Source organism: Mobula birostris, chromosome 21, assembly GCF_030028105.1.
Source record: "Mobula birostris isolate sMobBir1 chromosome 21, sMobBir1.hap1, whole genome shotgun sequence".
Classification (NCBI taxonomy): Eukaryota; Metazoa; Chordata; class Chondrichthyes; order Myliobatiformes; family Myliobatidae; genus Mobula; species Mobula birostris.
Genome location: NC_092390.1, coordinates 6,723,167 through 6,750,523, shown reverse-complemented (window position 1 = coordinate 6,750,523; position 27,357 = coordinate 6,723,167). Strand labels below are relative to the sequence as shown.

Genomic DNA, 27,357 nt, shown 5'->3' with positions numbered 1-27,357 from the left:
ACGGAGGAGGGTTACTGGAGGAAAGTGAAAGGCAGGTGAGGAGAAGATGTAAGAGGCCAGAGTTGGAAAAAGACATAGAGGGAAGGAGGAGGGAAATCAATATTCATGCCATCAGGATGGAAGCTGCCTAGATGGAATATAAGGCGCTGCTCCTCCACCCTGAGAAGACCATGGACCCACATGTCGGAATGGGAATGGGGACAGAAATTAAAATGGCTGGCCACTGGGAAATACGGCTCTTGGCTGATGGAGCAGAGGAGCTCGACACAGCAGTTCCCCAATTTACATCAGGTCTCACTAATGTAGAGTGGTCCACATCGGCACCAGATACAATAGATAACCCAAACAGATTTGCAGGTGAAGTGTTGCCTCACCTGAAAGGACTGTTTGGGGCCCTGAATGGAAGTGAGGGAGGAGGTAAATGAGCAGGTGTAGCATTTTGGATGCTTTCAGGGGTGTGTGTCAGGAGGGAGATTAGTGGGGAGGGACGAATGGACAAGGGAATCATGAAGGGAGTGATCTCTGCAAAAAATGGAGCGTGGGGGGTGGGGAGGTAAAGATGTGTTTGGTTGAAGATGACAGAGGTTGAGGAAAATGATGTGTTGAATGTGGAGGCTCATTGTGAGGTAGGTGAGGACAAAAGGAACTCTATCCCTGTTAAGGTGGTGGGCAGATGGGGTGGGCGTGGATGTCCAGGAAATGGAGGAGCTGTGGGTGAGAGCAGCAACATGGTGGAAAGAAGGGAAACCCCATTCTTTGAAGAAAGAGGACACCTTTGGTGTCCTGGAAAGGAAAGCCTCATCCTGGGAACAGATGCCCCAGATCATCTCTGTAGGTCGATCATATCCTGACAGGTTCAGTCTTCAATTGGTCTTGGGTACCTTAACCACAAACACCATCGGGTCCAACGACTTGTTACTGTAGGATCGACGAATTATATCCACTGCTTGTCGGTGGGTGACATTTTGTAGGCTTTCTTCATCCACTGAAATTAATTCATAACCAGCCTGCAAAAAAGTAACAGCACAGCACAGTCACTGTTCAATGTTATTTATTCAACTAGTTTCCAACAATTGTCCATTGGGACAAATGAGTGAAGAATACTCTGAAGACTGAAATATCAGTTCAAAACCAATAAGGACCTTTAACATCACACAAAGGGCTGGAGGAGCTCAATGGATCAATGGAGGGAAAAGCCCTCCGCACCACTGAGTACATCTACAAGGAGCGCTGCCACGAGAAAGCAACGTCCATCATCAAGGACCCCCACCATCCAAGCCCTGCTCTCTTCTTGCTGCAGCCATCAGATAGGAGGTTCCACATCAACTTCACTCAACACTGAACTGATTCTATAACCTAGGACTCACTGTCAAGACACTATAACTTATGCCCGCGGCACTATTTATTTATTTATTTATCTCCCCCTTTGTATTTGCACATTTTGTCTTCTCTTGCATATTGTTTGTCAGTCTTTGTTGGTGTGTAGTTGATTTCATTGATTCTATTATATTTCTTTGTTCAACTGTGAATACCTGCGAGAATCTCAGGGTAGTATAGGGTGACTTATATGTACTTGGATAATAAATTTACTTTGAACTTTGGACAGATGATGTTTTGGGTCAAGATCCATCCAGATGGAGGGTCTCCAGGACCTTTGACATAACTGAACAGGAGAAGGTGAATCCTGAATGGACTTGAGTATTTCGGGTTATCTTGACAGGAGCACACAGGGGCAATGGACACCACACCCATGCACCAACCCATCATACAAACAGCTCCATTCAAGCAGGACAGATCCCGCAGAACCAGAACTGTAATGGAAGCATGTGACTCTACCATAAGGATCTATTTAAAAGGGGATATTGCAGAGATCAGCACTTGGATTCCAGCTATTCATCATTTTAATCAATGATTTGCTAAGAAAACCAGATACCTTTTCTCCCCCGAAGGGATTCCAAGTCAGAAAGGGGCTGTAAAAAGGCTTCAAGAAGATATTGACAAGTTGAGTGAGTGAGCTAGGAAAGTACAATCTGAAAAAATGTAAAGACCTTCCATTTGTTTTGTATTTTTTAAAGAGCATATTTTTCTAATGGGAGAAACCCAGAAAGGATGCCAATGAAAATGACCCAAATATCCTTAATAACACACACAAATGCTGGAGAACCTCAGCCAGTCAGGCAGCATCTATAGAGAGGGATAGAGTCAAAGTTCTATTCTGAGACCAAAACTGTAATCACTGGAAGACAATATTTAGGTAGAGTAAACAATAAGGAATTAGCAACCATTATGTTGCTTTTATTATGAAAGGACTGGACTATCAGAGTAAAGATGCTATACTACAATTACATGCAGCCTTCTGCCACCTCATACTTGTCTGAGAGGGAGTATAGCAAAGTTCATTAAACTGGCTCCAAGGTTAGCAGACTTGTTATAGGAGAAATTGATTAGACTAGGCCTGTATTCTCCAGTGTGAAGAATAAAAGATCTTATAAAATTCTTACGTGGCTCAACACAGTGGGATGCTTCACCTGACTAGGGAATCTCGAAGTAGAGGTTACAGTCTCAATGCAAAGCGTAGACCACTGTGGACTGAAATGGCAAAAAATGTCTTCAAAGGATGGTAAATCTTTGGAGAGCTGTATAAGACATAAGATATTGGGGCAGAAGTAGGCTATTTGGCCCATCGAGTTTTCTCCGCCATTCAATCATGGCTGATTTATTATTCAACTCAACTCCATTCCCTTGCCTTCTCCCCATATAGACATAGACTGAGTTCATTCGTATCACAACTTGGTAGACCATACATACGATCAGGTGCTTTGGACACCAATGGGATGGATTTGCCGGCTGCTGTGGGACTGCAGACATCTTCTGCTATGTGGGAACTCAGTTCACAGCTGCACATCTGAGTTGCAAAGGGTCTGTGAAACGAACAGTTCACGGGAACGGAACCTTGCCCTGTGGCCTAGGGAGCACAGCAACACACACACAATGCTGGAGGAAATTGGCAAATCAGGTAGCACCTATAGACGGGAATGAGCATTCAATGTTTTGGCTGAGACTTTTCATCCAGAATGAAGAATCTCTTTACAGTGGTGCTAGAAAGTTTGTGAACCCTGTGAATTTTCTATATTTCTGCAGAAATATGATCTAAAATGTGATCAGATCTTCATGCAAGTCCTAAAACTAGATAAAGAGAACTCAATTAAATAAATAACACAAAAACATTATACTTGTTCATTTATTTATTGAGAAAAATTACCCAATATTACATGTATCTGGGGTAATGCTTTCTACAAAACCTATTTGGAGTCAGATGTTCCAATCAATGAGATGAGATTGGAAGTGTGGGCTGTAGAGGTGCCCTGCCCTATAAAAAAGACACACGGTCAGGTTACTGACAGAGCCTGCTCTTCTCAAGAAAGATCTGTTTATGCGCACCATGTCTCGATCAAAACAACTTTCTGAGGACCTTAGACGAATTGTAGAGACGCATCAAGCTGGAAAAGGCTGCACAAGCATTTCTAAAGATCTGAGTGTTCATTAGTCCACAGGAAAAGAAATCGTCTGCAAATGGAGGAAATTTAGTACTGTTGCTACTCCCCCTAGAAGTGGACATCCTGCAAAGATCACACCAAGAGCACAACGTGCAATGCTGAAGGAGGTGAAAAAATACCTAACGACAACAGCAAAAGACCTGCAGAAATCTCTAGAACCTGCTTAAGTCTCTGTTCATGTGTCCACTATAAGGAAAACACTGAACAAGAATGGTGTTCATGGAAGGACACCACCGAGGAGACCACTGCTCTCCAAAAGAAAAAACATTGTTGTGCATCTCAAGTTTGCCAAGGACCACCTAGATGTTTTACAACACTTCTGGGACAATCTTCTGTGGACAAATTAGACAAAAGTTGAACCTTTTTGGTAAAAATACACATTGCTATCTTTGAAGGGAAAAGGGCACTACACACCAACACCAAAACCTCATCCCAACTGTGAAGCATGGTGGAAGGAGCATCACTCAGGGCGTGGACAGCATGCAATTGTGAGGGAACAATGAATTCAAAATTGTATCAAAATATTTTACAGGAGAATTTCAGGATAGCAGGTCATCACCTGAAGCTTAATAGAAGTTGGATAATGCAACAAGACAATGATCTGAAAGACAAGGGTAAATCAACAACAGAATGGTTTAAAAAGAAAATCTGTGTTTTGAAATGGCCGAGTCAAAGACCTATAGAGAAGTTGTGGAAAGACCTGAAGCAAGCAGTTCATGCAAGGAAGCCCACCAACAGCCCCAAGTTGAAGCTGTTTTGTAAGGAGGAATGGCCTAAAATTCCTCCAAGCTGATGTGCAAGATTGATCAACAATTACCTTTGGTCGAAGTTACTGCTGTACAAAGGGGTCAGACCAGTTACTGAAAGCAAATGCTCACATGCTTTTTCCAACATATACAGTACATGTAATATTTGATAATTTTTCTCAATAAATAAATGAACAAATATAATGTTTTTGAGTTATATATTTAATTCAGTTCTCTTTATCTAGTTTTAGGACTTATGTGAAGACCTGATCACATTTGGGTCATATTTATGCAGAAATAAAGAAAATTCTACAGGGTTTACAAACTTTATAGCACCAGTGTAGATGCTGCCTGACCTGCTGAGGTCCTCCAGTATCTTGTGTGTGTTGCTCTGGACTTGCAGCATCTGCAGAGACCCCTATGCTGACAGCCTGGGAAGGACCTGTTCTGAACTGGTAGATCTGCCATGATGTGGATGAATGGTGAACTAGGTTGAAGGGTCAAATAGCAACTGTTGTTACGTGAACAAAGTCACCAGAAAGACACAGTTGGTAGATATAAAGTAGACTTTAATCGAAAAAAATGAGCCAATCTCTGAAGGAAGAGCCCTGTTTGACCCAATATTTCATGACATTTTATAAGCTAAAGATCAAAGGTCAATTCTATATTTATAATGTATCTACAATGCTTCCCTTGAATTGCATATAATTTTCATGCCTCTTTCTTTGCACCCACACACTCCAGCCACACAAAATGAATGTTAAACAGCATTGTAAACACGAGGAATTCTGCAGATGCTGGAAATTCATGCAACACACATAAAAGTTGCTGGTGAACGTAGCAAGCCAGGCAGCATCTCTAGGAAGAGGTACAGTCGACGTTTCAGGCCGAGACCCTTCGTCAGGACTAGACCTCTACCTTGCCGAGGCACAGCGATGGCGTACTGACCTCTACCTTGCTGAGGCACAGCGACAACTCGTGGACACCTCCTCTTATTTACCCCTCAATCGTGACCCTACTAAGGAGCACCAGGCTATTGTCTCCCACACCATCACCGACTTTATCTGCTCAGGGGATCTCCCATCCACTGCTACCAACCTTATAGTTCCCACACCTCGCACTTCCCCTTTCTACCTCCTACCCAAGATCCACAAACCTGCCTGTCCTGGCCGACCTATTGTCTCAGCTTGCTCCTGCCCCACCGAACTCGTTTCTGCATACCTCGACACGGTTTTATACCCCCTTGTTCAATCCCTTCCTACTTATGTTCATGACACTTCTCATGCTCTTAAACCTTTCAATGATTTTAAGTTCCCTGGCCCCTACCGCTTTATTTTCACCATGGATGTCCAGTCCCTATATACTTCCATCCCCCATCAGGAAGGTCTCAAAGCTCTCCGCTACTTTTTGGATTCCAGACCTAATCAGTTCCCCTCTAACACCATTATGCTCTATCTAGCAGAATCAGTCCTTACTCTTAATAATTTCTCCTTTAAAGGTAGTCCTGACCAAGGGTCTCGGCCCGAAACATCGACTGTACCTCTTCCTGGAGATGCTGCCTGGCCTGCTGTGTTCACCAGCAACTTTGATGTGTGTTAAACAGCATTATCTGGTTTTTCAGTTACATGCTGCCCATAGCTGTAGGAACCTATCATCCAGGGCTACATTTTAAATTTCACCTACAGTCCACGTTCAGTTCTAAAATTTGGTTGCTGAAGTTAATATTTTGTTATATAACCTAACTCCAGAATACTCCCTAACAGCATCCACCTGCTCCTACAGCTTTGACTGAAGAGCATTAACACTCCTACGCTAATGTTGAAAAAGTACTGGAATTCAGAGAGAATTGCATTCACCAAAGTTCAATAATGTGTTTCCAGGTGCTGCTCTCTATACCTATGCAAGTTGAGTCTGATAGAGCCACAGGGAGAAATCAGCCAATAAATAGACAGTGGGAAATTACCATCAGAATTGTTTGGATTAACTTTATAAATTTTCTGAAATTAACTGTAAGTTTCAGAAAGCTGTCACGGACAAATCCTAATCTTCTGTAGTGCAGAGGAATGCATTTTCTATCCAAATAAGTGCTTTCAGCATAACAAGAGGGCTTCTCTTTTTGCATTACTTCATTGATTAATTCTATCTTGGAATGTGACATGACTTAAAGCAATGGAATGTGATTCCATTAGAACTAATTTCAGGCTTATTCACCACCTTTCAGAGTGGCAAATCTGTGGAACTCAATTCCCCAGATGGCTGTGAAGGCCAGGTTATTGGGTATAATTAAAGTGGAGATTGATAAGTTATTGATTAGTCAGGGCACCAAAGGTTACCGGGAGAAGGTGGGAGAATGGAGTTGAGAGGGATAATAATCAGCCATGATAGAATGGTGGATCAGACTCAATGGGTCAAATGGCCTAATTCTCTCCTATGTCTTGTGGTCTTATGGTCTTTGCACTAAAGTTTTGCGGTATCACATGGTGCTTTAGAAGGGCCTCGAGATACTTCTGCCACTTTGAATGCAAATTGTTGGTGCTGTCTGTAAGGAACAGTGAAACATATAAGGGATGCTAGCAGTAGACCATTTAAGTAGTGAGGTGGGACCTTCCACCACACAGCAGTGCATGGGCAGTCATTGTCCATACCATCCCTACCAAAAAGAAGAACAAAGACAGCAGGCACAGGGCTATGTGTATCACAGTTACACCTCCCATTCTGCACAAGTCTCGGATAACTTGGTCCAGTCAGTAGTCTGCTTGGTTTATCCAGAGCACTTTGAAAGAGGTCAGAGAACATTTACAAGGATTTTGCAGGGACTTGAGGATCTGAGTAATAGCGAGAAGTTGAATAGGTTTGGACTTTATTCCCTGGAACATAGAAGCTTGAGGGGAAATTTGATAGAGGTATACAAAATTATGAGGGGTATAGATGGGGTAAATTCAAGCAGGCTTTTTCCACAGAGGTTGGGTGAGACACAATGGGCCGAAAGGCCCAATTATCATCTTATGTCATAAATAAGGAAGACATCTTTGAATTTTTCAGTTTTTTTTCCATCGGCGTTCAGAGAGGCGGGACTGCGCAGGCGTGTGACGTCGGGCAGTGAAGCGCGGAAGATTTAAAAGGGCAGAAATCCTGCTTCGGGTTTAATTCGGAGAAGGAAGTCTGAGAGTCGGAGCGGGAGTGCGGAGGAAGACATTTTTGAATTTTTCGTTTTTTTTTCCATCGGCGTTCAGAGAGGCGGGACTGCGCAGGTGTGTGACGTCGGGCAGTGAAGCGTGGAAGATTTAAAAGGAACAGAGCCTTATACAGCGGGCAGTGTAGTTTGCGGGCTGCGGAGTGAGCCGGGAGCAGAGTGAAGGCTTAAGGGCTTCGGCTCAACGGGCTTAGGTGGAGATGGGCGAGTCAAGGAAGGTTTGGTATTCATTTTCTGTTGTTATTTGAGGAGAGAGGCAGTATGAGTGTGAGGGCAGTTTGTTGTTCTCAGTGCCAGATGTGGGAGGCCCTGGAGTCTCCGAGCCTCCCGGACGTCCACATCTGCGACAGGTGCGCCGAGATGCAGCTCCTAAGAGACCGCGTTAGGGAACTGGAGCTGCAGCTCGATGACTTTCGTCTGGTCAGGGAGAGTGAGGAGTTGATAGAGAGGAGTGACAGGCAGGTGGTCACACCGGGGCCGCGGGAGGCAGACAAGTGGGTCACGGTTAGGAGGGGGAAGGGGAAGAGTCAGGTAATAGAGAGTACCCTGGTGGCTGTGCCCCTTGACAATAGGTACTCCTGTTTGAGTACTGTGGGGTGGACAGCTTACCTGGGGGAAGCGACAGTGGCCGTGCTTCTGGCACAGAGTCCGGCCCTGTAGCTCAGAAGGGTAGGGAAAGGAAGAGGAGGGCAGTTGTAATAGGGGACTCGATAGTAAGGGGGTCAGATAGGCGATTCTGTGGACGCAGTCCAGAGACCCGGATGGTAGTTTGCCTCCCTGGTGCCAGGGTCCGGGATATTTCTGATCGCGTCCAAGATATCCTGAAGTGGGAGGGTGAGGAGCCAGAGGTCGTGGTACATATAGGTACCAATGACATAGGTAGGAAAAGGGAAGAGGTCCTGAAAGGAGAATATAGGGAGTTAGGAAGGGAGTTGAGAAAAAGGACTGCAAAGGTAGTAATCTCGGGATTACTGCCTGTGCCACGCGATAGTGAGAGTAGGAATGCAATGAGGTGGAGGATAAATGCGTGGCTGAAGGATTGGAGCAGGGGGCAGGGATTCAAGTTTTTGGATCATTGGGACCTCTTTTGGCGCAGGCGTGACCTGTACAAAAAGGACGGGTTACACTTGAATCCTAGGGGGACCAATATCCTGGCAGGGAGATTAGCGAGGGCTGCTGAGGTGACTTAAAACGAGAATGGTTGGGGGGTGGGAATCAAATTAAAGAAGCCAGGCAAGAGGAGGTTAGTTCACAACAGGGGGATGGGAACCAGTGCAGAGAGACAGAGGGGTGTAAAATGAGGGTAGAAGCAAAAAGTAGTAAGGTGAAAAGTAAAAGTGGTAGGCCAATAAATCCAGGGCAAGCATCAAAAAGGGCCACTTTTCAACATAATTGTATAAGGGCTAAGAGAGTTGTAAAAGCGCACCTGAAGGCTTTGTGTGTCAGTGCAAGGAGCATTCGTAACAAGGTGGATGAATTAAAAGTGCAGATTGTTATTAATGAATATGATATAGTTGGGATCACAAAGACATGGCTCCAGGGTGACCAAGGATGGGAGCTCAACATTCAGGGATGTTCAATATTCAGGAGGGATAGACATGAAAGAAAAGGAGGTGGGGTGGCGTTGCTGGTTAGAGAGGAGATTAACGCAATAGAAAGGAAGGACGTAAGCCGGGAAGATGTGGAATCGATATGGGTAGAGCTACATAACACTAAGGAGTAGAAAACGCTGGTGGGAGTTGTGTACAGGCCACCTAACAGTAGTAGTGAGGTTGGGGATGGTATTAAACAGGAAATTAGAAATGTGTGCAATAAAGGAACAGCAGTTATAATGGGTGACTTCAATCTACATGTAGATTGGGTGAACCAAATTGTTAAGGATGCTGAGGAAGAGGATTTCTTGGAATGTATGCGGGATGGTTTTTTTGAACCAACATGTTGAGGAACCAACTAGAGAGCAGGCTATTCTGGACTGGGTTTTGAACAATGAGGAAGGGTTAATTAGCAATCTTGTTGTGAGAGGCCCCTTGGGTAAGAGTGACCATAATATGGTGGAATTCTTCATTAAGATGGAGAGCGACATAGTTAATTCAGAAACAAAGGTTCTGAACTTAAAGAAGGGTAACTTTGAAGGCATGAGACGCGAATTAGCTAAGATAGACTGGCAAATAACACTTAAAGGATTGACGGTGGATATGCAATGGCAAGCATTTAAAAATCGCATGGATGAACTACAACAATTGTTCATCCCAGTTTGGCAAAAGAATAAATCAAGGAAGGTAGTGCACCCGTGGCTGACAAGGGAAATTAGGGATAGTATCAATTCCAAAGAAGAAGCATACAAATTAGCCAGAAAAAGTGGCTCACCTGAGGACTGGGAGAAATTCAGAGTTCAGCAGAGGAGGACAAAGGGCTTAATTAGGAAGGGGAAAAAAAGATTATGAGAGAAAACTGGCAGGGAACATAAAAACTGACTGTAAAAGCTTTTATAGATATGTGAAAAGAAAAAGATTGGTTAAGACAAATGTAGGTCCCCTACAGACAGAAACAGGTGAATTGATTATGGGGAGCAAGGACATGGCAGACCAATTGAATAATTACTTTGGTTCTGTCTTCACTAAGGAGGACATAAATAATCTTCCGGAAATAGTAGGGGACAGAGGGTCCAGTGAGATGGAGGAACTGAGGGAAATACATGTTAGTAGGGAAGTGGTGTTAGGTAAATTGAAGGGATTAAAGGCAGATAAATCCCCAGGGCCAGATGGTCTGCATCCCAGAGTGCTTAAAGAAGTAGCCCAAGAAATAGTGGATGCATTAGTGATAATTTTTCAAAACTCTTTAGATCCTGGACTAGTTCCTGAGGATTGGAGGGTGGCTAATGTAACTCCACTTTTTAAAAAAGGAGGGAAAGAGAAACCAGGGAATTATAGACCGGTTAGCCTAACATCGGTGGTGGGGAAACTGCTAGAGTCAGTTATCAAAGATGTGATAACAGCTCATTTGGAAAGCAGTGAAATCATCGGACAAAGGCAGCATGGATTTGTGAAAGGAAAATCATGTCTGACGAATCTCATAGATTTTTTTGAGGATGTAACTAGTAGAGTGGATAGGGGAGAACCAGTGGATGTGGTATATTTGGATTTTCAAAAGGCTTTTGACAAGGTCCCACACAGGAGATTAGTGTGCAAACTTAAAGCACACGGTATTGGGGATAAGGTATTGATGTGGATAGAGAATTGGTTGGCAGACAGGAAGCAAAGAGTGGGAATAAACGGGACCTTTTCAGAATGGCAGGCAGTGACCGCAAGGCTCAGTGCTGGGACCCCAGTTGTTTACAATATATATTAATGACTTGGATGAGGGAATTAAATGCAGCATCTCCAAGTTTGTGGATGACACGAAGCTGGGTGGCAGTATTAGCTGTGAGGAGGATGCTAAGAGGATGCAGGGTGACTTGGATAGGTTAGGTGAGTGGGCAAATTTATGGCAGATGCAATTTAATGTGGATAAATGTGAAGTTATCCACTTTGGTGGCAAAAACAGGAAAACAGATTATTATCTGAATGGTGGCCGATTAGGAAAAGAGGAGGTGCAACGAGACCTGGGTGTCATTATACACCAGTCATTGAAAGTGGGCATGCAGGTACAGCAGGCGGTGAAAAAGGTGAATGGTATGCTGGCATTTATAGCAAGAGGATTCGAGTACAGGAGCAGGGAGGTACTACTGCAGTTGTACAAGGCCTTGATGAGGCCACACCTGGAGTATTGTGTGCAGTTTTGGCCCCCAGGAAGATTGTTCCCGATGTTGGGGAAGTCCAGAACGAGGGGTCACAGTTTGAGGATAAAGGAGAAGCCTTTCAGGACCGAGATTAGGAAAAACTTCTTCACGCAGAGTGTGGTGAATCTGTGGAATTCTCTGCCACAGGAAACAGTTGAAGCCAGTTCATTGGCTATATTTAAGAGGGAGTTAGATATGGCCCTTGTGGCTAAAGGGATCAGGGGGTATGGAGGGAAGGCTGGTGCAGGGTTCTGAGTTGGATGATCAGCCATGATCGTACTGAATGGCAGTGCAGGCTCGAAGGGCGGGATGGCCTACTCCTGCACCTATTTTCTATGTTTCTATTAGCAAGTAAATTAATAAAATAATAATGGAATAGTTAACAAAAATACAAACAAAACATCTCTTACAGGAGTTATTAAACTTCAATCTCTTATTTTGTTTCAAAGATAGAGAAAACAATTTATTCCATCTTTTGTTACTTGCTTGTGCATAACGTGCATTGAGTTTGGAGTTTCCTTCAGTGCTATATGATCCTAAACATAACTGTGGATTATGAAAATCTGGGTGTTTTTGACCTGAAAGTTACCGGTAGTTCTGTTTCTCTCTCCACAGATGTCTGTTTCCAACATTTGATGTGTCACTTTTGTTCCAGCATCAGATACATGCCTGATGTAAACTGTAGGTATAGAATTCACCTTCTGGTGCTACTTGGACACGTCTTCAGTGATGAACCCGGGGTCATAGGGTGTTTCGGGTTTTAATCATCAGACAACCTCGATCAGCTCCCGACTTAGGTCCAAGTGGCGCACTAATCCACGGCGAGGCCTTTTCAGCAGCCTCCAGAATGTTCTTGGTGGCTCTTCTGCACTGCAGTCCTTTAACTCCAAGGAGTTTTAGAGTCCGCTGTAATGAATGGCCAGCAAAGCCCCGGCACCCAACTTCGACTGGCTCACAGCCAGCTCTCCAGCCATTGCTCCAGTAATGTAATACATTCTTTAGCCTTTTCTGACATATATTGGAGCTCAAAGTGCCACACTAAGACTATAGTGCAATAGTCATAGCAGGACCAGAAGCATAAGTACACCTGCATTTAGTTGATTCCAGATTGTGCACAGAATATGTAGAGCTTGCTGTTCACAGATACACTCTGTGGCCACTTTATAAAGTGCACCTGTATACTTGCTCTTTAATTCAAATATCTAATCAGCCAATCATGCTGCAGTAACTCAATACATAAAAACATGCAGACATGGTCAAGAGGTTCAGTTGTTGTTGTCTAAACATTAGAATGGGGAAGAAATGTGATCTAAGTGACTTTGACAGTGGAGTGATTGTTGGTGCCAGATGGAGCGGTTTGAGTATCTCAGAAACTGCTGATCTCCTTGGATTTTAGATCATAAGACCTAGGAAAAGAATTAGGTGATTCACCGCATTGATTCTATTCCACCATCCCATGATCCCTTTCAACCCCATTCTCCTGCCATCTTCCTGTTGCATTTGATACCCTTAGTAACCAAGAACCTATCAAGCTCCACCTTAAATATACCCAATGACTTGCCTGCACAGCCATCTGCGGGAAAGAATTTCACAGATTAATCACCCTCGGTCTAAAGAAATTATTCCTCTTCTTAGTTGTAAATGAACCTTCCTCAATTCTGGGATTGTGCATGTAGACACCCGCACTCTGGGATGCATCCTTTCTACATCCATTCTATCCAGATCTTTCAATAATCAATAGATTTCAATGAGGTCCCCCTACTCTTTCTTCTAAACTCCAGCCAGTATAGGTCCAGAGCCATCAAATACTCCTCATATGTTAACCCTTTCTTCCCTGGGATCATTCTCATGAACGTCATCTGGACTCTCTCTAATGCCAGAACATCCTTAATTAGGTAAGGGGCTCAAATCTGCTTACAATACTCCAAGGGCGATCTGACCAATGCCTTACAAAGAATCAGCATTACATCCTTGCTTTTATACTCTAGTCCTCTCAAAATCAATGCTAACATTGCATTTGCCTTCCTTACCACCAACTCAACCTGCAAGCTAATCTTTAGGCAATCCTGCATAAGGACTCCCAAGTCCCTCTGCATCTCTGGTTTTTGAATTTTCTCCCCATTTATAAAATAGTCCACACCTTTATTCCTTCTGCCAAAGTGCATGGCCATGTACATTATATTCCTTCTGCAGACAACTTGCTTCCTCAACACTTACCTACATTTCCACCTATCTTTGTGTCGTCTGCAAATTTGGCCACAAAGCCATCAATTCCTTTATCTGAATCTGACATACAACATGAAAACGTGGTCCCAACATTGACCCCTGCAGCATACTACTAGCCACCAGCAACCAACCAAAAAAGGCCCCTTTAATTTCCACTCTTTGCTTCCTGCCTGTCAGCCAATCTTCTAACCAAGCAACACACACACAAAATCCTGGAGAAACTCAGCAGGCCAGCCAGCATCTATGGAAAACAGTACAGTCGAACAGTCAACGTTTCGGGTTGAGACCCTTCGGAAGGACCCTGAATAAAAGGTGTTGTTCCTTAACCTGAGTGTGGCCTCATCGCAGCAGTAGAGGAGGCCATGGACTGGCATGTCAGATGAGATGGTGGTGAAGACATTGTCCCAGGAAGGACATGTGGCTGTGGTAACGGGTCTGGGTGAGCACATGCTTATATACCGTCTGGGTAGCCTCCAACCTGATGATATGAACATTGATTTTTCGAACTTCCAGTAATGCCCACCCATCAAATCCTCTTCCTCACCAGTCCCCATTCCTATTTCCCTCTCTCACCGCATCCCCTTACCGTTCCATTGCCTACCTCTGGTGCTCCTCCCCTTTCCTTTCCTCCATGGCTTCTGTCATCTATCAGATTGCTCCTTCTCAGCTCTTTGTATCTTTCACCAATCAACTTCCCAGCTCTTTACTTCATGCTTCCTAGTTTCACCTATCTTATATTTCTCCCTCCCCTTCCCCCACCTGACTCTGACTTCTCACCTTTTTCTCTGGTTCTGATGAAGGGTCTCAGCCCGAAATGTTGACTGTACTTTTTTCCATAGATGCTGCCTGGCCTGCTGAGTTCCTCCAGCATTTTGTGTGTGTTGCTTCTATGTCCTACTGAAAGGTCTTGGCCTGTAACATTGACTGTACTTTTTTCCATAGATGCTGCCTGACCTGCTGAGTTCCTTCAGCATTTTGTGTATGTTCTTCGAATTTCCAGCATCTGCAGATTTTCTCCTGTTTCTATCCAAGCTAACATCTTTCAAGTAAAGCATGGGCTCTTATTTTTTTAAGCAGCCTTGTGTTTGGCACCTTGTTAAAGGCCCTCTGAAAATCCAAATAAACAACATCCACTGATTCTCCTTTGTCTATCCTTCCTGTTATTTCCTCAAAGAATTCCAACAGATTTGTCAGGCAAGATTTCTCCTTTAGGAAACTATGCTGACCTTGGCTTATTTTATCATGTGCCTTCAAGTGCCCTGAAACCTCATCCTTAATAATCGACTCCAACATCATTACAACCACTGAAGTCAGACTAACTGGCCTGTAATTTCCTTTCTTCTACCTCTCTCCCTTCTTGAAGAGTGGAGTGATATTTGCAATTTTACAGTTTTCCGGAAAGATCATTACTAATGCCTTCACAATCTCATCAGCCACCTCTTTCAGAACTCTGGTTTGTATACCATCTGGTCCAAACCTTTCAGTTTCCCAAGAACCCTCTCTCTAGTTATGGTATCTTCACACACTTCTTGATTCCTGACACCTGGAACTTCCACCATATTGCTAATGTCTTCCTCAGTGAAGACTGTTGCAAAACACTCATTCAGTTCATCCGCTATTTCCTCGTGCCCCATTACTACCTCTCCTGCATCGTTTTCCAGTGGTCCAATAGCCACTCTCACCTCTCTTTCACACTTTATGTATTTGAAGAAACTTTTGGTATCCTCTTTAAAATTATTGGCTAGCTTACTTTCATATTCTATCTTTACCTTCTTAATAACTTCTTAAATTGCTTTCTATTGGTTTTTAAAAGCTTCTCAATCCTCTAACTTTCCACTATTTTGCTCTATTATATGCCCTCTTTGATGCTTATGTTGGCTTGGACTTCTCTTGTTGGCCATAACTGTATCATCTTTCCTTTAGAATACTTCTTCCCCTCTGGTATGTATATAAACTGTGCCCTCTGAATTACTTCCAAAAATTCCAGCCATTGCTGTTCTACCGTCATCCCTGCCAGTGTTCTTTTCCAAACAATTCTGGCCAGCTCTTCTCTCATACCTCTGTAATTCCCTTTACTGCACTGTAATACTGATATATCTGACATTAGCTCCTCCTTGACAAATTTTAGGGTGAATTTGATCATATTATGATCACATTCCTAAATGTTCTTTTACCTTAAGCTCTCTAAATCAATTCTGGTTCATTGCACAACCCAGTCCAGAATAGCTGATTCTCTAGTGGGCTCAACCATGAGCTGCTCTAAAAAGCCATCTCATCGGAACTCTAGAAATTCCTCCTCCTATAATTCAGCATCAACCTGATTTTCCCAATCTGCCTATTGATGTCCCTCATGACTCCAATAACATTGCCCTCCAATAACATTTTCTATCCCCTGTTGTAATTTGTAGGCTATATCACTGTTTGGATGTCTATATACAACTCCCATCGGGGTATTTTTACCCTTGCAGTTCCTTGGCTCTATCCACAATGATTCAACGCCTTCTGATCCTATGTCACCTCTTTCTAATGATCTGGTTTCATTTTTTTTTACCAATAGAGCAATGCCGCTCCCTCTGGCTTCCTGCCTATCTGTTCGATACAATGTGTACCCTTGGACATTAAGCTCCCAGCTATAATCTTTCAGCCATGATTCAGTGATGCCTACACCATCGTACTTGCCAGTCTGCAACTGTACTGCAAATTCATCTACCTTATTCCATATATCGCAAACATTCAGATTCACCTTTTACATGGCAACTCATTCTGTTGACTGCAATTTTGCCCTATGAACACCCTCTCCTCACTACACATCGCCTCTGTTTGTAAATCTGCTACTTCACCTTCAGCACTATTATCTGCCTTTCCTACGACACTTCTTGCATTGAAATATCGGCAATTCAGAACGCTAGTCACATCATGCTCAACCTTTTGATTCCTAACCGTGTCTGAGGTCTTACCAACATCTGCCTCCACAACCTCTCCACTAACTGTTTTGGCACTCTGGTTCCCATCCCCCACCGTGCAGCATTAACAAACCTTCCCACTTGGATATTAGTCCCCTTCCAGTTCAGGTGCAAACCTTTCCTTCTGTACATGTCCCAACTCCCCTGGAAGAGAGCCGAATGATCCAAAAATCTTATGCCCTCCCTCCTACACCAAGTCCTTAGCCACATATAAAACTGTATAATCTTCCTAGTTCTGGCTTCACTAGCACATGGCATGGGTAGCAGTCCTGAGGTCACAACACTGGTTGTCCTGCCCTTTAATTTAGTACCTAACTCCATGAACTCCCTGTGCAGATCCTTGTCACTCATCCTATTCACGTCATTGGTACCTACATGGACCACAATGTCTGGCTGTACACCCTTCCACTTAAGAATGTTGAGAGGTCTATCCAAGATATCCCAGACCCAGGAGGCAACATACCATTTGGGAATCTCGTTCTCACCTACAGAACCTCCCGTCCATTCCCCTAACAAATCCCCTATCACCAGAGTGTGCCTATTCTCCCCCTTTCCTTCTGAGTCACAGAGGCAGACTCAGTGCCAGAAAGCCAACCATTGTGGCTTTCCTGTTAGGTCATCCTCTCCACATCCACTCTATAGGGGCCTTTTAACATTTGATAGGTCCTAAGTAGCAGGAGAGACACAACTGTGTAGCAAAATTGTATTGATGCTAATAGTCAGCATTTAAGCAATGAAACTGAAGCAATGCATTTACTTCTATGAAATACCTGTGCCCAGCAAGCATTATGTATTCCATGCAGAATCTGGAATGAACCAATTGCAGGCACCGTGCTCTCCTGTGACTGTTCCAATATAAAGTGGCCACTTTGTTAGGTAGCCAGTGTAGTTTTCTGCTGCCGTAGCCTATCCTCTTCAAGTTTTGACATGTTTTGCATTCAGAGATGCTCTTCTGCACACCACAGCTTGAAGCAATCTAGCCATTCTCCTCTGACCTCTCTCTCTCTCTCTGAACTTTTGCTCACTTGATGTTTTCATTTTTGCAATATTCTCTGTAAACTCTAGATAACGTTGTGCATGAAAAGCGAGGACTGCAAAATTGCAAATATCAATCAACTCTTTATGAAGTGAAGGAGGTATCCTTGTTAAGGATGTGGTTTCGGGAACGTGGCGGCATATGATAAAATAGGCCACAGTCAGCATGGTTTCCTCAAGGGAAAATCTTGCCTGACAAACCTGTTGGAATTCTTTGAAGAAATAACAAGCAGGATAGACAAAGGAGAATCGGTTGATGTTGTGAACTTGAATTTTCAGAAGGCCTTTGACAAGGTGCCCCACGAGGCTGCTTAACAAGCTCTGAGCCCAAGATATTATAGGGAAGATTCTAGCTTGGATAAAGCAATGGCTGATTGGCAGGAGGCAAATAATGTGAATAAAGGGAGCCTTTTCTGGCTGGCTGCTGGTAACTAGTAGTGTTCCACAGGGCTCTATGTTGAGACCGATTCTTTTTATATTTAACGTCAATGTTTTGAATGATGGAATTAATGGCTTTGATGCAGTTTGCAGATGATATGAAGATAGGTGGAGGGGCAGGAAGTTTTGAGGAAGTAGGGAGGCTACAGAAGGACTTAGACAGATTAGGACTATGGGCAGAGAAATAGCCGATGTAATACAGTGTCAGGAAGTGTATGGTCATGCACTTTGGTAGAAGAAATGAAAGGATTGACTACTTTCTAAAGGGAGAGAAAATACAGAAAATGGAGGTGTGAAGGAACGGGAGTCCTTGTGCAGGATTCCCTAAAGGTTAATTTGCATGTTGAGTTTGTGGTGAGGAAGCCAAATGTAACTTTAGCATCATTTTAAGAGGATTAGAATATAAAAGCAGGGATGTGATGTTGAAACTTTATAAAGCACTGGTGAGGCCTCACATGGAGTATTGTGAATAGGTTTGGGCTTCTTATCCTAGAAAGAATGTGCTGCATCTGGAGAGGGTTCAAAAATGATTCCAGAATTGAATGGTTTGTCATATGAAGAGCGTTTGATGGCTCTGGACCTGTATTCACTAGAATTCAGAAGAATGAGGGGTGACCTCATTGAAACCTATCCAATAGTGAAAGGCCTTGATAACGGATGTGGAGAAGTCATCTCCTATGGTGGGAGAGTCTAAGACCAGAGGATACAGCCTCAGAATAGAGGGGCATCCTTTTAGCATGGAGATCAGGAGGAATTTCTTGAACCAAAGAGTGGTGAATCCGTGGAATTATTTGCCACAGGCAGCTTTGGAAGCCAAGTCTTTATGTATATTTAGGGCAGTAGTTGATCGATTTTTGATTGGACAGGGCATGAAGGGATACGGGGAGATTGGGGCTGAGGGGGAAAATGGATCAGCCATGATGAAATGGTGAGCAGACTCGATGGGCCAAATGGCCTAATTCTGCTCCTATATCATATGGTCAGGACACGCCACCAGTGACCTCTGAGGAACAGATGCATAGATCTACACAGCAAGTGGAAAATGTGCGATTACATGCAGGTGCATCAGGATTGACACTTCCATAAGACATAGGAGCAGAAACAGGCCGTTCAGCCTTTTGAATCTGCTCTGCCATTCCATCATGGTTAAATTATTACCTGTCTCAATCCCACTCTCCTGCCTTCATCTCATAACCTTTGACACCCTTACTAATCAAGGATCTATCAATCTCCACTTTAAATAACTCAATAACTTTGAATCCCACAACAGTCTGTGGCAATGAATTCCTCAGATTCACCAGTTTCTGGCTAAAAATATTCCTCCTCATCGCTGTTCTAAAAGGACATCCTTCTGTCCTGAGACTGAACTCTCTGGTCCTAGACTCTGCCACTGTAGGAAACATCCTTTCCATATCCACCCTATCTAGGCCTTTCAATATTCAATACATTTCACTGAGATCTCCCCTCATTACTCTAAACTCCAGTGAAAACAGACCCAGACCCATCAAACGCTCCTCACATGTTAACCCTTTCACTTCCGGATCATTCTCGTAAACCTCCCGTGGACCCCCTCCAACTCCCACACTTCTCTTGCTGCCTTCTGCTTCCCAAATTAATTTTGGGGAACAGCCAATGATTCTATTCAGTGAAACTGGCTGTTGATGCTGAATTAAAGAGTGGAACAATTTGCCACATTTAACTATCCTCACAATCTAGGCATAAACTTTAAAATCACGTACTGGAGAGGGTATCCAGGGATATCAGGGCTCAATAGTATAGAAGTGTAGGAGGCAAGGTGCAAACATGTGTTAAAAGGAAGGATAAAATGAACTTCTACTCATCATACTGAGTTACTGGAAGGTCAAAGCAAAGATATATTATGTTTCTCATGGGAGAGAGTCCCAATCTCATTGTGAGAAGTTCATTTGGTCTGGAAGACTAGAAAAAATTCTATAACATACACTGGACTTTCTTTTCGGTATTTACTATAAAGTACTATTTCTCACAATGGTACATACATCTTAATTTGATAGAAAAACACTCTGGGCATTTCAAAGCATAGAGAATGGATTTTTTAAATTATTTGAATTTGTCAGCAGGGTATCTTTTAAAGCAGAGTGAGGTACAGCAATTATTCAAATTCTGTTATCGAATGCCCTTAAAGCAACCCAAAAGCCTAACTTGGAATTTAGCCCAAAGACCATTAACACATTGGCTTCTTTCTCCAAAAGACACTAGCTCAGCAATCATTGGCATTCTCAAAGTTAAAAGAAATCTCATTTCCATGAATGTTATTTGTTAGTGACTCATTAAAGCAAAAGGATGCAAAATTGCATTAGTAAGCATGGTGACAGATGGGCTATACTGTATGTAGCACAAAAGAAAACTGCTGGGTGAAGATGCCGATTTCCATAATTATTTCTGATTTGGAAGCAAGATATGTTCAGTGCAGTGTTATCACTTCAGTGGGGAGTCCTGTCAGGGGCAATTGTGGTGGAATTGTCAGATCTTCATCATGTTAACAGTTACCCAGAAATATTTTGGACTTAAAGCTGCAGAGTCTTTTTTCCAGTTATTTTTACATACAAGTTTTATAAAAGAGAATTTAAAATACTGTGATTATCAGAGTGCTCCCATAAAAAAAAAGATTATTATTATGCAGCGCAGCCAGGGTCCTCATTATTCCAACACTTGCTGAGTGATGGTTCCCAAACAACAAAGAAGAGGGCAGCTGTTGGCCGAAGATCAACCTTAATGTATCAAAGCCAAATCACAGCTGAATACATCTTGCTGTCATGGTGTGTCTGCATCATCCATCTGAGTGTTCCCGCTGCCTCCCCTGTGCACTTAAGGGCATGTGATGGTTGTGAAGCTACACTATGGGACCAAAATGAGCATGATGTACATGGAAGATATACGGCCAAAATTAGACCATAAAATACAAGAGCAGGTTTAGCTATCTGGCCCGTCTAGTCTCTTCCGCCATATAATCAAGGCTAGTTTCTTTTCTCAACCCACTCTTCCCTTAACCCCTCACCATTCAAGAACCTATCTTTCTCTGCTTTAAGTACACACAATGATTTAGCCTCCACAACCATCTATGGCAATGGTTCGCCACCTCTGGCTGAAGAATTTCCTCCTCATCTCAGTTCTAAATAGGGGTCTCTTTATTCTGTGGATCCTTGGATCCTAGACTCTCCTACTTAGGGAAGCACCCTCCCCATATCTACACTATCCAGGCCTTTCAGTGCTTGGTAAGTTTAATTAAGATGCACGCCACCTCATTCTTCTGAATTGAAGGGTAAAGAGTGAAATATTTAGGGGGAACTTCTTCACTGAGGGTGGTGCAAGTGTGGAACGAGCTGCCGGCGGAGGTGGTGGATGAGAATTCATTTGCAACACTTTTTACAGAAGTTTGGATAGGTACATGGATGGGGGGGGGGGGTAAGGGGGGGCTACGGTCCGTGTGCAGGTAAATAGGACCAGGCATGTACCAGCTGGGCTGAAGGGCCATTTTCTGTGCTGTAGTGTGCTATGATTGTATGACTATATAACTCCATTGAGCCTAGGCCCAGAGATAGCAAGTGCTCCTCAAATGTTAAGCCTTTCACTCCCTGGATCTTTACTGTGAACCTCCTCCAGACCATCTCGAAGGAGAGAACATTATTTATTGAGATACAGTGCAGAATAGGCCCTTCTGGGTCCTCAAGCCACACTGCCCAGCAACCCCTTGATTTAATCCTAGCCTAATCACAGGACAATTTACAATGACCAATTAACCTACCAACCAGAGGAAATTGGAGCACCCAGAGGAAACCCACGCGGCCACGGGTGGAACATACAAACTTCATACGGGGAACCCGTGTCACTGGTACTGTAAAGCATTGTGCTAACCACTATGCCACTGTGCCATCCCAAATAACATACATCAGAGATGTTTCATGTAACAACTTTACATGAAGCTTACTGTGGCCACTTCTACCTTAAAATCCAAGTTATAACAACCTTTTAAATAAATGCCATAATTAAATGAGTCACCGCCAAGACCTAATTTATTTGAGATGATTGTGGCCGTGCTCCCACTGCCACGTGGGGAAGCAAATTCCACCTTTTTGATGTAGTGGTGTGCCTGTGATCTGTGCTTGCCCTTTAACCTATTTATTTCTACACAAAGGGCAGTGAGCAAAACAGCTGCCTTTTGGCTCCAGTGACTCAGGCTCAATCCTGACCTCAGCCACTCTGTGTGTTGAGTTTTCACATTCTCTCTTTGACTGTGTTTTTCCCCAGGGGTTCTAGATTGCTTCCACACCCCAAACACTTGGGGATTGATAAATTGCCCTTACTGCTTGGTGGGTGGTAGAATCTGGTGAGAATTGACTGGAATGTTTGGAATTAAAATGGGATGAGTATAGAGTGACACACACAAAATGATGGACTAACTCAGCAGGTCAGGGAACATCAATGGAAAGGAATAACGAGTTGATGTTTTGGGCCAACTTCTTGTGTTTCTGAGTTTAGAGCAATATAATTTACAGAATCTGCAGAGTTTGTGATTAATATAGGGTTTGTGTAAATGGGTACACAATTTACTGGGTAATGGAACCAAGGCTTGCTTCTTTTCAAAATGACATTATGACTCTTTGACTTTCCAGTGCATCACTTCCTGACCAGGACCGAAAAAACATCTTACACAGGTTGCTGAATTAATTCTTCCATCCCCAATCAATACTCTTGGCACCCCTGTAATCTTTTTATACAAGTGGTGTGGCAGATGTTGTATCAACAATTAATATCAAACCAGAACCATCTTATGAAATGTTATCAGCTTTTGGCTGAGCAAAACCTATTTAGCAGCACCTTCCCTCCAAAGAAAGCCTCAAGAAAGATGCAAGATTAATTTGGCTTTGCAATAGCAAATGCAATACTGAGGTAAATCGATTAATAGCAGATAAGGACTTGAAAAAAATTGAAGTGGTAAGCTAGTGCATATGTTCTCAGCTAATTTTTTCCCAACAAAGATCCTAAGGTAGAACATTGCAGATGGAATTGCAATATAACAATGCAAAATTATGGAAAACTACTCTTCTTGGACATATTAATTTAAATATGGTGACAGGATTAATTTAACAGGCTTCTTTACCCAACACTAATGCTTCTGGACTTGTCCTTCAAGAAACCTTGGTCAGGCAGTCTCTAATATTAACAAAATTAACTGTACACAGCTATTAACTGCAGTTTTTATCCTGCTTTAAGATTTTGACAATTTAAGTCATGAATCTCTGGTCAGTTTTAACTACAGCTATTTCAGGCAGCTGTGGTAAGATTATCAAATTAACTAAGTAACAGCCCTGAACATCAAACAGCGCAATGTAATTTTCTGCTTTCAGACAAATACATACAGTATAATGAGTCTTCAAAGAGAGTTCAGGCTTCCTGACAGCCATACATCCCCTTGGGATCCATAGGGTAGTTATCTTCCTTTCCCTATAGTTATAATTAGCTAACATCCACTGACATTATCATTTTAATCTAATCTTTTAATTGTAAGCAGTGAGGTAAATTTACCTGATTGAATGGCTCTCAATTTGTTTAAATTACTGCATGTGGCTTTGAGCCCGTTTATACAATGCAGATACCAAAGTGTTATTTCTCATTCGTCTAATGTCCTTTTCACTACTGTACCTGAGCATAGCATTTCAGGCATACTAAACATTTAGATATAGTTGCTGTCAAGTTTAATTCTGTAGTCATTTAGCTTCTTTATCAAACACAAATGCCTGTGGATTTATCCCTGTCCTTCAAGAAACCTTAGTCATGCACACTCTGATGTTGACACAATTCATTTTCCTTTAGGGAATAATAACTCCACACCTGCAAGCAAATGGGTTCACAGTAATTAAGCAATATATCTTCAACTCCAAACCTTTAAAATTACACTGCCTAAAATTACCTTCATGAATAATTGAAAAATATTTAATCATTCTTCTTTGTGAATAAATGATAATCTGTCATACTCACATGCAGAGTTCATTAGAAGCCAAGTGATTCAACCTACTAACATTACTTGCAGAAATAAGGACATGTCTGGCTGTGGCTTATATCAGCTTCCAACTCCAGGACTGATGATGACAATTTGGCAGATAATCCCTACCAATCAGGAATGACAATTGCAGGTTTTTCACCTCATTCATTCCATTACTGGAATTGACTTTTTCCCATCTTTATAACATCAAAGTTCAAAGTAAACTTATGATCTAAGTACATACACTCAGTGGCGACTTTACTAGATACACGCATACAACTGTTCGTTAATGCAAATATCTAATTAGCCAATCATGTGGCAACAACTCAATGCATAAAAGCAGGTTTTTGATTAATGTCAGAACAAGTTGGGGAGAGTGGCAGAGAGGGGTTGGGGAGAATGGCAGGGAGAGATGCATGGCATATTCCAGATCTTATTTTTTATGTTCTTAAATCTGCAGTACTTACAAAACCACCCCATGCCCTCATCTTGGCCTCTCTGATCACATCTCCATAATGTTAACCCTAGCAAACCAACTGCCCAACTCATCTCACAGCCCAACCAAAAGCACCGGCTGAATGCAGAAGAGCGCCCCCTACTAAAAGCCTAGAATGCTGCCTTCAAGTCTGGAGACAAAACAGCTCTCAGAACAGCTAAAGTTTGAACTCCACACTCTAACACTGACCCAATCCCACATTGGCCTCTCCACTTAAATATGTAACTTTTTTTTATTAGTCCTTGCCAAGTCCTTAATTATGCACAATCCAACATCTCTTCGGGTACTGTGAGAGACCAAAGAAGATTCACCAGGCTAACATCAGGAATGAGAAGTTTGTTCTATCAGGAGAAGCTAGACATTTTCGTGTTCAGAAGAATGATGCATGACCTTATTCAAAGAGATAAGGGGACCTGGCAGGATAAACGTTGAGATGTTCTCAGTGGTGGACTAGTCATGAATAAGGGAACATAGCCTCAATATAAGGCGCTGGTCATTTAAAACTGAAGTGCAGTGATTTTTTATCTCTCCGAGGTAGTGAATTTCTAGATTTCTCTGCCCTTACAGGGTGGTGGTGACCAGATCATCAGACATAGTCCATTTGGAGATACAGTAGATAAATATTTGAAAGATTGAGGGTTATGGGAAACCGGTACAGAATTTCTGGATGTATATTGTATACTCTTCTCTGACATTGAATGTACCTATTGAAAAGCTGTTGAGATCAATATAGATCAGCCATAATCACATTGAATGTGGCCTACTCCTACTCCTATTTACTTGTGTCATGTAAAATAACCTCCCACACAGTAATTTTAATTTCATTGGAACATCAAACTGCCACAACAGCACCAACATTAACCATTACTTCTTCCAGACAATACAGTGGCATGCAAAAGTTTGGTCAAAATTTCTGTTACTGTGAATAGCTAAGCGAGTAAAAGATGACCTGATTTCCAAAAGGCATGAAGTTAAAGATGACACATTTCTTTAATATTTTAAGCAAGATTACTTTTTTATTTCCATCTTCTACAGTTTCAAAATAACAACAAAGGAAAAGGACCTGAAACAAAAGTTTGGGCACCCTGCATGGTGGGGACTTAGTAACACCCCCTTTGGTAAGTATCACAGCTTTTAAGTGCTTTCTGTAGCCAGCTAAGAGTCTTTCAATTCTTGTTTGGGGGATTTTCACTCAATCTTCCTTGCAAGAGGCTTCTGGTTCTGTGAGATTCTTGGGCCATCTTGCATGCACTGCTCTTTTGAGGTCTATCCTCAGATTCTCGATGATGTTTAGGTCAGGGGACTGTGAGGGCCATGGCAAAACCTTCAGCTTGAGCCTCTTGAGGTGGTCCATTGTGGATTTTGAGGTGTGTTTAGGATCATTATCCTGTTGTAGAAGCCATCCTCTTTTCATCTTCAGCTTTTTTTTTTACACAGACGGTGTGATGTTTGCTTCCAGAATTTGCTGGTATTTAGTTGAATTCAGTCTTCTCTCTTCCAGTGGCTGCAACACAAGCCCAAAGCATGATTGATCCACCCCTGTGCTTAACAGCTGGAGAGGTGCTCTTTTCATGAAATTCTGCACCCTTTTTTCTCCAAACATACCTTTGCTCATTGCGACCAAAAAGTTCTATTTTAACTTCATCAGTCCACAGGACTTGTTTCCAAAATGCGTCAGGCTTGTTTAGATGTTCCTTTGTAAACTTCTGACGCTGAATTTTGTGGTGAGGACGCAGGAAAGGTTTTCTTCTGATGACTCTTCCATGAAGGTCATATTTGTGCAGGTGTCGCTGCACAGTAGAACAGTGCACCACCACTCCAGAGTCTGCTAAATCTTCCTGAAGGTCTTTTGCAGTCAAACGGGGGTTTTGATTTGCCTTTCTAGCAATCCTATGAGCAGTTCTCTCAGAAAGTTTTCTTGATCTTGCAGACCTCAACTTGACCTCCACCATTCCTGTTAACTGCCATTTCTTAATTTCATTAAGAACTGAGGAAACAGCTATCTGAAAACACTTTGTTATCTTCTTATAGCCTTCTTCTGCTTTGTGGGCATCATTAAATTTTCAGAGTGCTAGGCAGTTGCTTAGAGGAGCCCATGGCCGCTGAGGGGTCAGGGTATTTATAAAGCTTTGAAATTTGCATCACCTGGCCTTTCCTAACAATGATTGTGAACAAGCCATAGCCCTAACAAGCTAATTAAGGTCTGAGACCTTGGTAAAATTCATTTGAGAGCTCAAATCTCTTGGGGTGCCCAAACTTTTGCATGGTGCTCCTTTCCTTTTTTTCCACTCTAAAATTGTACAAAACAACAATAATACACTAATCTTGCTTAAAATGTTGAAAAGAATGTTTCATCTTTAACTTTATGACTTTTGGAGATCAGTTCATCTTCTACTCACTTAACTATTCACAGTAACAGAAATTTTGACCAGGGGCACCCAAACTTTTGCATGCTACTGTATATTTGTTGTGCATTTTAGATATCAGAGCTTTTATTTTATCTGCTAGTAAAGCATAGAGATAAAGGTAGTTCAGGTGTAGGAAAAGCTCTTTAAGCCCATTTTTAATTGTGCATTACATTTCTTTATAGATATCTTTGTTACTGCAGCTGCTAGTTATAAATAAGAACCAGTACTCTTCTGCATCTAATCAAGTAAAGACTTTTGCCTCTTTGGCTTGGACTATTGTAATATAGGAAGAAAATTCTACATTTTCTTCAAGAAGCTGTTGATTGATGCTTAGCTGTGAGATGGAAACCCTACACTTGGCAGTTCTTACATCATATGTAAATTATAACTGATGTAAAAGGTTTCTATTAACTGAATTTTACAAGCCAATCTGCTGTGAATTGTTGTTTTTACCTTTAAGTTCCTTTCCAGTTTTACATAGGGTTGCTGGAGTCC

General features: G+C 42.5%; 1 protein-coding gene across 1 annotated transcript in view; it reads right to left on the bottom strand.

Annotated features, from left to right (window-relative positions):
* Positions 1-673: 673 nt before the first annotated feature.
* Positions 674-27,357, bottom strand: part of pdzd7a (PDZ domain containing 7a) — a 116,314-nt gene continuing 89,630 nt past the window's right edge. Inside the window, exon 16 of the mRNA XM_072239683.1 lies at positions 674-1,007. Coding sequence (XP_072095784.1) covers positions 864-1,007 — 144 coding nt within the window. The 3' untranslated portion in view covers positions 674-863. The remainder of the gene's footprint in view (positions 1,008-27,357) is intronic.